At 33.3% G+C, this 14,031-nt stretch overlaps 1 protein-coding gene across 1 annotated transcript in view; it reads right to left on the bottom strand.

Moving 5' to 3' along the window:
• The window catches only part of LRRIQ1 (leucine rich repeats and IQ motif containing 1), a 201,070-nt gene that overhangs the window by 102,698 nt on the left and 84,341 nt on the right, over positions 1–14,031 (bottom strand). Inside the window, exons 14-17 of the mRNA XM_036252998.1 lie at positions 12,467–12,646; positions 9,899–10,345; positions 5,681–5,891; positions 275–394 (exon numbers count right to left, since the gene is read on the bottom strand). Of these exons, the coding sequence (XP_036108891.1) occupies positions 275–394; positions 5,681–5,891; positions 9,899–10,345; positions 12,467–12,646 (958 nt within the window). The remainder of the gene's footprint in view (positions 1–274; positions 395–5,680; positions 5,892–9,898; positions 10,346–12,466; positions 12,647–14,031) is intronic.

Here is a 14,031-nt window from a genome sequence, read left to right as displayed (position 1 = left end):
ATTTCATAAAGAACAATTGATACAGCATGTAAATGTGAATGAAGAATAACCAGGAACTCTTGTAAATATTCTATGACCATGTTTACATACTGTATAAGCTTACACACTGTAGGGTAAATTAAGATGTTAAGAAATTAGGATACTTTTTCAAGTGTTATTTGAAAAATCTGTAACAGTGTTCAGAGGTTAAAAACCTTAGAAACTGGTTTAGTTCCGAAATAGTGTACTAAAAATATTGTAAGATCACTATTTATATGTTATAGTCGGTACTTACTTCATCAAATGTAAAATCCTCTAAATCTATTTCTTCATATTCTTCTTCAGAGTCTTCATTCTTAATAGCCTCTAGAGCTGTTGTCAGTTTCTTTCGCAAAAGAAAGCCCTTCCAAACTGCCTAAACAAAAATTTAAAGCATGTTATACAAGGTTATAGATCAAACTCCAAACCAGATTCTCTGTATTATCCCATTAGGAAGATAAAACATCTTAGACCTTAGTTTAATGGCTCAGTAATCTGTTTTTTGAACTTTATGTGACACTTAAAACTGCAAGATAAATTAAACAACTGCATGTGTCTAAAGTTTTGAATCTCAGGGGACTTTCCTTGTGGTCAGCAGAAAAGAATCTTTAAAACTCCCTCAACTGCACATGTAGGTCAACCAATCAATTATCTGATAATCCCTCCAGGACCCATTCTAAACTAAGAAGAAAGAGATACAAAGGAACACTAATTTTCAAATGATTGTGTATAAAATAAACTAACACACATTTAGGAAAATGTCACCATATATAAAGGGCCATATTAGAGAAATAGTATCCTGGCCAATAACAGTTAACTAATTTCACTTTAAATAAACTAAGCACAAAAATAACACAATTAAAAACATTTAGATTCCTCAATTACCTTGAAGTAGGGAAAGCTTTCCTAACTATAACTCTAAGAATATTGGAGATGTTACTTAAAAATGAACATCTTTATATATGTTAGGAAATAAGCTCCAGGATACATTAAGTATAAAAAGCAAGGTAGAAAGAATGGGATGTTTTTTGTTTCTTTCTATTTAAAATATTTTCCCTAGATAAATGTTTGTTACCATTTATTTAGGAAAGATTAGATATAAATATATAATAAACATATATACTATATAAATGTATTTTAAATATATATGTATGTGTGATTTCTAATATTTATAGAGTAAAACTATATATTATAAAATTAGTTATAAAAATATTAACTTATACAGGCAGAAAACAGGGAACATGTTACAGCAGTAGAATCAGACTTCTGTGACTATACATTGCTTAGATTTGACTTTGGAACTGTGCACATACTTAAGATAATTGTAAAACAAAAATATGAAAAAAGAAATTCCCGAAAGATATAAAAATATATTTCATACTGTGGGTATAACCACATAGAAGTTATTTAAAGTAACTTTAAAATAGATTTATTTAACTATATCCCTAATAAACTCAAAAGACACATTTAACTATCAAAGATATCATCAATATGTTTTCAATAAGGATAATGTTAATTATATATTGATATTATTATTCTAAAAATATATATAGTGAGACGTGGAATTTACAAACACACAACAGCTACACCACATATGACAACAGAAGTCACCCACAACCTTTGCATCAACCAGCATAAGAAGTCCAACCACATCTACAAGAATTAGCCAAGACTTGGTCAATGACTGATGTTAAGAAATAATTGGCAGTTTTTGTGTTTGTTGTACTGCAGTTACATTTAAAACAATAGATATTATAGAAATCTATATTGATATATTTACTAAAGGAATGATAAGATAGCTGAGATAGATAGAGAGATAGAGAGATAGATAGAGAGATATTTTAATAATCTAGTGATGAGGAGGGAGAGGTAGATTGGTCATAAAAGAGCTGGTTACAGAAGATATCAAGATTAGGTACAAATGCAGGGAAAAGAGGGTATAAAGGAAATTGTTTATTTAGGCCTTCAATGACAAAGATTGATTTATTGTGGCTCAAAATGATTCCAGCCCAACTCATCAGGGATAGAAAGGCAGCTTTCTACAAAGCTTCAGAATATAATACATAGCATGTGTTTTTGTGGTGTGAGATATATAGATAGATATATAGATTTATATTCCTCATGAATCTGCATCAAGAATTCAAGTCTCAGACATCTCTATTTAGCTTATGAGGAATAATGGTAATATAAATATGTAATAAGTAATATTCAGGTTCTTATTATTTATGTCAACTCTTTAATTTTTCTTCAAGTAATCCATCTACAATTGATTCATCTTTCTTTCACACATTCAACCCAATTTCCTGGCTAGACAATTATATCTACGTTAGATACATCTGACATCTTTCTTCTCCAACTACCATCAACTCCCACTCTAGAATATATCATACACCTGTTCCTTATTAAAATCTTTCATACATCTCTAACCATGTTCCTCATATTATCTTAATATTCTAGTTCTTATGGTGGTCTAGTTACACTATAACATATTATTCCAGTAATATGAAATCCTATGTTCTTTTTCTTCCACTGTCCTTTATACCCAGAACCCATTCTTCTACATATTTACATTGAATATAATCTATTTCTCAAAGTGTATCTTATACACTTTAGATTAGTTAGGGTAAGCTAAGTGCTATAACAAAGATATCCAAAAACTGCACAATAATTCAGAAAACCTAGTTTATTTCTTGACCACATAACAAACATTGAGAGAGTAAACAAGACAATGGGGCACCACTTTCACTTAGAGTGATTCAGGTATCCAGGCTTTGCAGACTGCATCCCAACAGACAGCTTCCAAAGATGCCTCAGAGGCTGTCTTCATTTCAGTAAACCAGAAAGGGAAATATGGAGAAATGTCTGTGGGAGGTTTTATGGCCAGACATGGAATTGGTGCACATATCTTTCACTCACATTCTATTGACTTGAACTAAGAAAAAGTACCATACTAAAGTGTGAAGGAAGCTGACTGTATGCTAGAAAGAAGAGGAGAGTGTGAGTTTTGGTAAGCAGAGAGGAGTCTTCACCACATCATTAATGAAATCTTCATTTTGCTCTAAAGCCCAGGATGTTACTGTATCAGGCTCTGCTCTCCAGGATGATTAGACAGCCTGGGATTCATATTTTTTTCAGATTAATGGTTTAAAAAACTAGATGACTGTATTCAAGACAAGAGAAAATGAAGTTGAGTTGAGTTCAATAATTTTAAGTACCATGATGTACAACAAAAGAGACTTGTTCTAAGTTACAAAGAAAACCCAAATTATGCTTACTTTTGTTACAGATATGAAAAAGTTGAAAATGTTTAAAAGAACATTCAACAGGAATATCAGTCACTGAACTAGACTATTCCACTAAGGAATGAACTTCTCTATATTGAATGAAATAAAGCAAAAGTTTAATATTCATTTCCCATTGATGCTAAAAAAAACTGTATTGCTCATCAATTGATGACAGGAGAGGTCTGGACTGCATAACAATTCCTTGTGTAGCAGAAAAATATTTTGAGATAGTAACTGAGGTTTTCTTTTTTTCCTCAGAGTTTCCTTGAATCCATTGCCCTCCCCCGACTCCCACCTCCATTCAGGCATCAGTAATAGCTTTGTGTATGCGTGGCATTGCCCTTAAGAGTACACTCCAAACAAATTAAGTCCACTGAAATTATGAGTATATTCGTTAGAATCATAGCACAGATAATACTCTTGAAAACTATCACCTTAATAAATAGCAAAAGCCAACATTTTCATTTTAAGGATATTCTTTAAGGCTAATCTTCCAGTTGCTTATGCCAATACCATGGAGGCAACCCTGACTCCTCTCTCTCTCATATACCACACTAATATTATCAACTCTTCCTTCAAAGTATATGCATACCTGCAAGATAAAACAACATATATTCTAGATTTTGATTTTCTTACCACTTTTACTGAAACACTCTGGCCCATGCTGCCATTATCTCTTGTCTATATTACTACAATAGCCTCCTAATTGATTTTGCTGCTCTTGCTCCTGACTTCCTTCAGTAAAATCACAGCATAAAGAAAACTTGATTGTGTGAGTCTACTTCTCAGATTCCTATAATACCTTCTTCCCATATCATTCAGAGTAAAAGCCAAAGTCCTTACAATGACTTAATGATTTATAAATCCTATTTTTCTCTCCTTCATCACTCTCCAGTCACACTGGCTTCTTGCTGTACTTAAACACTGTAGTATGCTTCAAAATCAGTGCATTGGAATCTAATATTCCTCTACCTAGACTATACTTTTTCCAGATATCCAATGGCTTAATCTCACACTGCACTATCACCTTTTCTGCTCTTCTATATCCACCCATCTAAAATAATAAACCTTCTTTTGATACTTCTAACCCACTTTTCCTGCCTTATTTTTTCTCTTACTAATTATCACTATCTAGCTTACTTATTTATTAACTGAACATCTTAATGTAAGCTAGTAAGATTTGTGTGCCAAAAATATTTGCTGATTCAATGAGTAAAGGGAAACACTAACTTTTTGTTTAGTTATTATCATTCAATTCAGAAGACCATGAATTTCCACAGACCTTATATTATGTGTTTATTTAGTTTATGTCTGCCTCTTCTAATGGGATATAAACTCCAAGAGGACTGAAATCTTGTATGTTTTGTTCATAGTTATGTTTTAGTGCTTGACAAATAGTAGCTTCTAAATACTATTTGATCAGTGAATGACTCAAAGGATGAATGTGATCACGTTCAACTTCATTTTGAAATCTGGTCTTTCTAAAATGTTTAAGTTAAAATTGTATTTAAAGGACTTTAATAATCATTTTAGATTTTTAAAATGCTTATAAAAATAGCTAAAGATTAGGTCAAGTGAGATCTGTTTTGGCTATTTATATATTAGCACATTTGGGCAGTTTCACCAGAAAGCTGCAACTTTGCACTCTCCAGGGAACCACCAGCCTATTCCCAGCAAAACACTGGGGGGAAGGGGTTCAACAAAGGAAAGATTGATGCATGTCCAATAAAACTGGGGTGACACAGGAAAGATACATGTCTGTTGATCACACCTGGGAGCAAAGATCATTGGCCAGAATGAGTGTGGCCCCTGTGAGCAAACTTTTGGGAATAGATAATCTCCAAACAAAAGAGTTCTTTCTCTTGTGCTCTTGGTGCACTCTTGGCGTCCTTTCATTTGCCTGTGTTTCCACCATAATCATGTAGACCTGCAGATTCTACATGCAATGGACTGATGGGCTGCAGAGGGGAACACAAACTATGCTAGCCTGATGCTAGATTGGACTGTGCAGACATGGAAAGGAAGCTCTGGACACTGACTCTGAATTTAGCTCTCTGAAGCACCAGTTACACTTATTCTATGACTGGGCAAAGAAAATGGAACTTTGGAAACTGATGGGTTGTAATTCCACAAAATTAAAGCTTTCTATATATCACATCCTCCTGTGCAAGTCTCAGAAAATTCAGGATATCACAAGAAACCCACCCCCACTAGCAACCAGGGGAGACGAGGACATCTCCCCTCCATTAACAACATGAATAACAAATAAATACAGTATTCAAAAATCACTAAGATTTGAGGGTTGCCTGCTATACAGAATAACCCAGTGAAAGATGACTAATACATTTATTCTATTTCACCAAAAGATTAAAACCAACCTGAATAAGAATAGCAGCCTTTTCCCTCTGTTCTTGGATTTTCACAGTATCTTCTCTTTTTTCTTTCTTTAAAATAGTTTGATTTTTGATGCAGAAATTTGGCCGGGATCTCAGGAGTCCTGTTGAAGCAGTATGCAGTTTTGTAGAGAAATGAATCTGTCTGCGTACAGTATAACCACGCCAGTATGCCTGGATTACCATAGCTGCCATACTATTAGGAAGAGAAAAGGAACATTTTTAGTTCCTAAAAATGCACAGTTGTAGATAAGAGGTCCTCATATGCTATATTTGGAAACCTGAAATATATAAAGTATTATTTGAAAATAAGATATCATCTTGTTTAACTATAGTCCTAGATGTAAAGATAGCACAGAAACTTTCAAATCTGAAGAACAGAAATGGGGTAGTAACTTTGAGAGTGATGTGAGCACAGGAATTTTTGTTTGTTTCTTTTAAGGTGAGATACTACCTAGATCTTGCATAATACTGAGGTGGATAATCCAGTAGAAAGGAGGTAAAAGTGAGTATGTAGAAGAAAGGAGACAGATGTAGGAACCAATACTGAGTTAGCTAAAGAGGATGAGATCCTATTTACTGTGGACAGATTAGAGGAAGAAGAGCCACCTTCTTGTAAGAGGAAGGACACATTAGGTCTTTATTAGCTTCACTTTCCTCCCTGCCCATAAACAAATACTTAAATCATACTCTTACAAAGCCCAGTAGTTAATTCAAACATTTTCTAAGCCTACATATTTGTCAATTTCTAGCACTAGATCAATCCATGTTCTATTTTTTTTTTACACATCTCGCTAGGCTGCCCAGCAACATTAGAAAATTTGAATAACAAATTGTACATTGATTGTAAGTTGATTCTCAATGTGCTTCATTATTTAACTCTTCCTAAATGAATGTGCTTGTTTTCTCACACTGTTTATTGTAGGAATATTATCAAGTTACAGAGTTTAGTCTAAGTGTTATTATCTTAACCTTCTTCAAATCCCTCAGTTTAGTTTAAAAGTCATCTGAAGGAAAAGGAATCTTGCATAATCTCCTTCTCCAGTGCTCCCTTGAAATGGTTTTTAGTAATTTTATAATTTCTAAACCCAATGATATTTTCTTCTTCCTCATACTAGTCAGTTTAAGACAAAGTAGAATTAAGTGATTAACTCTGTCAGACATGACTAGATTTTTTTTCTCATGGTTATATATTTGTAGAAAATTAGAAAGAAATGATGTAACCATTTTCTCCTGCTCTTTTGCATTATTGCTGTTATTACTATTATTATCACTACCACCACCAGCACCAGCATCATTCTCACCATCATTTTATCTAGAGCCTGTAGAAGCCTTCAATCTATGTTGCTATGAATAGAAAATTCAAGTTAATGGATAAAATCTCTGGCCTAAGATAAACTACTTATACTCTTAATACTTGGAAAAAAATCACTGTTAAAGAAAAAACCATTTGCTAAAAGTCCATGATACTAAACCCAAATTTAATAACTAATCTAACTACAGATTTTACTCTCTCAGAAACATAACCTTAATCAACCTTTCTGAAATTTTCTAGTCAAGCACCCATAAAGTAAACTGTCATGTGGGCTCTTTCCACAAGAGGCAATCTGCATGATTAAATCCTTCCTGTTCTCCTCCCCCAAAGGAAAGATGGCCTAGCCCCCAAATAGTACCTCCTTGCTTTTCTTAATAGCTCCCTTGTCCCACCCTTCTTCCTATAAAAACCTTCTATTTTGTACAACCCCTCAGAGCTCCCTTCCCACTGATTCATGAATCACTTACTAAAGCAATTAGATCTTCAAATTTACTGGGTTGAATTTTGTTTTTCAACATCACAATCCAACAAATCATTTCCTTCTCCCAGGGTGAACAGAACTTTGTAAATTTTGCTATGGATTTAATTCATATTCAACCATCAATTGATTTCTTCATCTTTTGAACAAAAATGAGTTAGAGAATTTAAAAGTACTGTATATAAAAGGTACTTTGAATGATAAAGAGTCTGAAAAAATACTTGCATTGTATAACTGGTAAAGAATGGGAGACTTTTAAGATAACACATTTAACCTGAGTAAGTATCTTGTATTTTATACTTCTTACCAGAAACATGCAAATTTTACTGACTGTCATCATGACTTTCTTCTAAAACTGAGCAGTCACTGAGTACTTGAATTCCTCAGCCCAATATCATCAAAATCTCCCAAGGGGAAAAACATGTGGATGAGGGATAATTTCTTCCATGACACTAACACAAGACTGCTTTCACTATATTGAAAGCAGTGAAGGCATGTAAAGAAGGTTAATTTGGGGCTTCCTGAACATAGGGTGCTCTCCATGCTGAGAAAAACAACTATTACATCACCATCATTTTTTTCCTAGCAAAAATCATCATAATAAAACTGTCCTTAGTTTAAGAAAACATGTAAATAATTTAGGAAAACCTTGACAACTGACAGTGAATCTTTCTCAATCATTCAATGGCAAAGTTCAGCAAATGTGCATACATTTTCTTTTCACTTTATTCTTTAGGTCTTTAGTCTGTCAATATTTTCAGTTTCTACCCTTCCTTATTATCATCATTTAGCTATTTTATTTATCATGGATTAATTAATATTATTTATGTGTGTCTGGAATTAATAGGGTTCAGGACATGTATATGTGGCACAAAAAAACAACAACACAAAACACGTAACCATGCAGAAACTTCATTTCTTTAATATGACCTTTTCTCCTTTCTTTCCTTTTGATTCAGACTGGCCTCATCTAGGACCCTGACTCACCTGCCTCCTTCTCTCTTGCTAAACAACTCCCCTAAATAATTAAGCCCTCAGGAAAATGAGGTTCTGGTCAGTATCAAATAATTTTAGGAAATAAAAGCACAAGTCTGTTGACCACAGAGACAAAGTTTCCATCAAACTAGAGATAATATCTAGGCTTCAGTTGTGTTTCAGCTCGAGGCCCAGAAAAGCCATGGCTGACATCAGAAACAGATGCAGTGATAAACTACCCTCTACCCTAGCACCAACCCATGAGTAGAGACCATGGCACTGACCATGACCCTAACTCACACAGTCACCACGATTAGTTATTTTTCCTCTATATAGACCATTCCCTAGAAGCCTAGGAGCTCGGTCTTTGAGCATTAGCTCACTTGTGTCTCCAGGCACGGGCCACTTCCTAAAAGTAAACCCTTACTTTCTTTGCTGCAAACTCCTGTTCCTGTGTTATTGGGCTTTGATGCACTCAGGCAAATGGACTCCTTTGGTCCAGTAACAAAAATAGTTTCCCTCTCACCTTCTAAGTTCTTCTAGCTGGGCTAATAATCAAACTTAACAGGAGAAAATGTCCAAGTTTATTACAATGTACATTCGGTGGAGCTATAAGATATGATGAGATAGATCCAAAGAGGCTTTGGGCCACTGAGATTCCTGTGCCATTCTGGAGCTAAGGAGAATGGGAGGAGATTGTGGTTTGGGATTTCAAAGGGCAGGAAGGCAATTCATATAGAAATGAAAGCAAATGTTTGGTAAATAAATATTTGCTGAGCCATTTTTAGCAGTGGGGCACAGAGAGGACTTTGAACAAATGAGCTTTGTCAGGTTCTGCTCTATCACACATTAGAGTTGATGTTAAATTATAGTTATCTGTGTTATCTCCCTTCTTAGAGAAGATTCTTTAACTAAATTCCTTTAGGTAGGTAAAAGGGGATGGTCAAAAGTTCTTTCTGAGTCTTTTGATCCATAATAGCCAGCTTAAAATTAATATCCCAAAAAGCATATTTGGGGGTGACTTTGGTCCCCCTCACATGCCACCCCAAAATTTGGTGCATTGGCATATTTAATATTATCATTTGAAAGATTTGAGGAAAGGTATGTGCAAGAAAGATTTCTTGACCTTCCTAGGAAGCAGGTAATAAAATGTTCACAGGAGAGTTGCCCTCCTGTTACCCAGAGGAGAAAAGCATTCATATCCCGAGATGAAGGACAAGAGGGATATGAATGAACAACCTTTGCTAAATTTCCCATTTACTACTCTTAGCTCACACCCTATATCATATCATTCTTTATCAAACCTAATATAAAAATGGTCAAATTTAACTATTTCTTTGGCTCCTCATGTTTTAATGCAAGCTGCTGTGTAACATAAAACTTATGCATTAAAAATATAGACAACTGTAAAAGAAAAATGATCTGCAAATCTTACATTTTTTCATGAAGTTCAATATTTGGGTGATTCTTTGGTGGGCAACTTGCCATCACTGTGTCCATGAACGGGGTTAGTTTGGCGGGGATACCACTTGCACTGCTGTCTTCTCTCTTCCAGTCTACTACTTTTTCCTGATTTCTTCCTTCCATATCTTCACATAAAGAGTTGGTTAATAGGGAACGACTAGAACCCGAGTCCATCCATTTTTCAGAAATATCTGGTGAATCCAGTTTATGTTTGTTTGCACAAGGGTGGAGGACTCTCTTTTGCAGTGTGCTGTCCGTGTTTGTAGGATCCAAATCACTTTGCTGGGCTTCTGATTCAACTCTCTTGGTGATACTTACATCCCCATGTTCATGTGCATATCGGTATTCATTACTAATTGTCATCACCTTCTTAAAGTAATGACAACGATTTTCTGCAGCACCCAATGTGAATACATTTCTGAAAAAATAATGAGAACAATTAATAATATTATATCAGCAAATATTAAAACTTGCATACATTTTGAAATTTTCCCTGTGTGGCCTGACATGAACATTAAACTTTATTATAACATTCATTAAAAACTTATTTCTGGTTGTTTAGATAAAAATTGATATTATTTCTAACAAAATTTGAAAATATTTGTTTAGTCAATATAGATCCATCAATCCAGACAAAATGTCTGGAAGTTTTAGAACCATTTTTATTGTAGGTATTTTTGGTACAAATGAGTGAGAAAAATCCATGCTTTTCCTACCATAAACATGAGAAATCATGGCTGCCTAAATTTGGAGAAGTTATTTATGAAACACAGTTAAAAGTACTTTCTACATTGACACTTGCCATGCAAAATATTTGTATTGGACTTTTAAACAATGAACTTATATTATGGGAAAGTTTATATTCCCATTTTTCTCTGGAAAAAGAATCCATTCCAAAGAAAATTCAAATAGTTTAAGACATAAATAGTTGTGATTCCCTTAAACAATTGTTGAATTTCTATCTTATTGAGGTTACAGTTTGAGTAATTAATCAACTTTCAATTTACCCGATTACAGCTCTCAATAGCAAATGCAAAGGTCTTTGCCCTTGTATGAGCCTATTCTTGGCTACATTTTCTTTACCTTCCTTTATTTCTGTTTTATTATTTTTTAATTTTATATACTTCAAATATATATTTTCTACAGATAGCCCCAAGCTGCTTTAAACTTATTCTGAAACAATGTAGGATATAAATATGTACAAAATATTATCCATACCATACAAAATGAAAATTATATTTCCTAAGATGTAGAGAAAATTAGACAGTCCCTATATTCACAAAGGTATTACTAGATGTTCGCATAGACTCCTCCAACATATTTTTGATATTTTACATTTTATTAATTTTTGTTGGTTAGTAGCACCAAAAGGTTCAATTCAATATTGGAATATCAAATGTTTATGGCTAGGTATTAAAGTTACCACCTCTTATGATCAAATACATAAAATATAGTCTATTTCTCTTTTCAGTGCCAATGATAATAAGTCATTCAAAGGAATTGAAAAATCTAAATTTCAACATGAGAGATGTCAAGCAAGGGTCACCTTTACATAAAAAAGTATATTATCCTACATATACAAGAAAATATAAGTTTAGGTTTATGCAAAGATAAAATAAAATTACCTTAGATTTTGTTAAAAATAAACACTAATTATCCATAAAAATTGGGATTATTTTTAAAGCTGTGAAGTTTTTTCTTATATGAGATTATATTTAAAAACATTTAAATAGAAAAATCAGCTCTCATATAGATGAGCATGTATGAAAGTACAAGTATTAATATTTTAAGAATATAATTCAATAATTAATTAAGACACTTAGAAGCACATATATTGTTCCAATTATAATGGAGCCTCATTGTAAGAGAAATATAAAATCCTTTTCCTTTTTCATTTGTGTTTTCTGGAGCAATGTGAATTAGAAAATAGTTACAGAAAGATTGGTATAATTCACTCATAACAATGCATTCAAAATTTGGGATGGGGAATGGAAAGTTCTCTTTCTTTAACAGCTGGTTAAGATTTTACTCTCAGTTTCCGTACCCTGAATATGTGCCTGTGTGGACTGCTTTTCTCCACTGTGCTCCCCTAATATCTTAAAATATAAATATGAAATATGTGTGATATGCCTTATATATATAAATATTATCTGTGTTCTACAACTTGCCTTGCTCCATTGCAACCATCTAATTGTCTCTTATGTTAATTTAATTGTGCGTCTTGTCTACAATAATTGTGAATAAATGTATGATTGAGTAATTGAATGACTGAGTGAATGAATGTATGCATCTTATCTAGAAACTATCCACATGCTTTATTTTATTTTACCAAATATTTTAACTTTTAAATAATGTTAAAAATAGATATAAATATGTATCAAACATTAAAATGATGATGTCAGATTTTTTAAGGGAGAATATCCCTACAACATACTGTTCTAATCCAGAAAGTATGATTGTATTTATCAATATTTTTTAATCATATGTATACAATGCATTATATCTTTTAATTATGACAAGGTAAAGATAATGGTCTTACCCTTTTCCAGTAATATATTTTTCAATTAATAAGTTGAATTCTCTATTCTGGGACTGACAAAGTACCAGGAAATGTCCTAATTCTAGTTGATAGCGTTCTTCATTGTGGCTTTCTGAATAACAGTTTAGCATTTCACCATTGAGGATTCTTAGAGCAGGTAATATTTTAAGCAAAGAAAGCCTATTGAAACATTAAAAAAAATAATTTAGTAAAGGAGAGTTTATATCTAAAATAACCATAGGCATATTAAACAATATAAGCACAGAGTATATGTTGGAAATTGTCACTGTTTTGTAGAGAAAATAACACTATTAAATTTATTTTAAAATGTTAGGGTTTCATGTCATATACAAAATAAGTTTTAGAGTTCCTTATATTTAATTGTTTTCTTCTAAAGCACAAATGGTAAATTCAAGTAGTTCGAAATGGGCTGGGGATAAATAAAAGGTTGCATTATAAGAAAAATACTGTTAGATATACTGGCCCTGGCAGGTTTGGCTCAGCTGTTAGAGCATTGGCCCATGGGCCAAAGTCTCAGGTTTGATTTTGGTCAAGGGCACGTACCTCGGTTGCAGTTCGGTCCCTGGCCCTGTTTGGGGTGGTGCAGGAGATAGCCAATCGATATTTCTCTCTCACATTGATATTTCTCTGTTTCTCTCTTTCCCTCCCTCCCTCCCCTCTATCTGAAGATATATGAAAAAATATCCTCAGGTGAGAATTTTAAAATAATAATAATAATCATACTGAATGCTGTTTTCTTTTTTTTTTTTTGAGAAATAGAAGTGAATTTTGGTTGTTCCTCTTAGTAAAATATAATGAGTATAGGGCTAAAATTATGTTATTTATTCTTGAAATTGCTAAGAATTATAATAAAAATATATTCCAGATATGAGCATAAGCCTGTATCAGTTTAAGAGAACTAATGCTGTGAAAAACAAGGTCAGACAGCAAGAAATGTCCAACAAGCCCTGCCATTTAGAAGTACTCCCCAAGCTTTTCACAAGGAACGTACGGGCCTTTTTTTCACAAGGAAACCACTGGTGGTCACGGGAAAAATGGACATGTTGAATAAGTAAAACTCCTTAGTTAAAAACTAACAGTTTCTATGAGGAAAACTACAAAACTCTGACAAAAGACACCAAAGAATACTAAATAAATTGAAAGATGTCCCATGAAATTATGTTCATATATAAGAAGATGCAAAGATGTCAAGAAAGTCCTTCACAACTTGATCTACAGATTCAACACAATCACAATAAAAATACCAGCAAGATATTTTGAGGATATCAACAAACTGATTCTAAGGTTTACATGGAGAGGCAGAAACCTAAAATAGTTAACTGAAAATTGAAGGAAAGGAACAAAGTTCACAGGCTATCACTACCTGACTTCAAGATTTACTATTAAGCTACAGTAAATAAGGGAATGTGGTAGTAGTGAGAAAATAGACAAATAACTCAATGGAACAAAAGAAAGAGCCCAGTAATAGACTCACGAAAATACAGTCAACTAATCTTTGATAAAGAAGCAAATGCATAAAATGGAGAAAAGATAAATAGTTATGA

Source organism: Molossus molossus, unplaced genomic scaffold (assembly GCF_014108415.1).
Source record: "Molossus molossus isolate mMolMol1 unplaced genomic scaffold, mMolMol1.p scaffold_m16_p_10, whole genome shotgun sequence".
Taxonomy (NCBI): domain Eukaryota; kingdom Metazoa; phylum Chordata; class Mammalia; order Chiroptera; family Molossidae; genus Molossus; species Molossus molossus.
The sequence above is the reverse complement of the archived record's forward strand: the minus strand, read 5'-3'. Positions and strand labels throughout refer to the sequence as shown.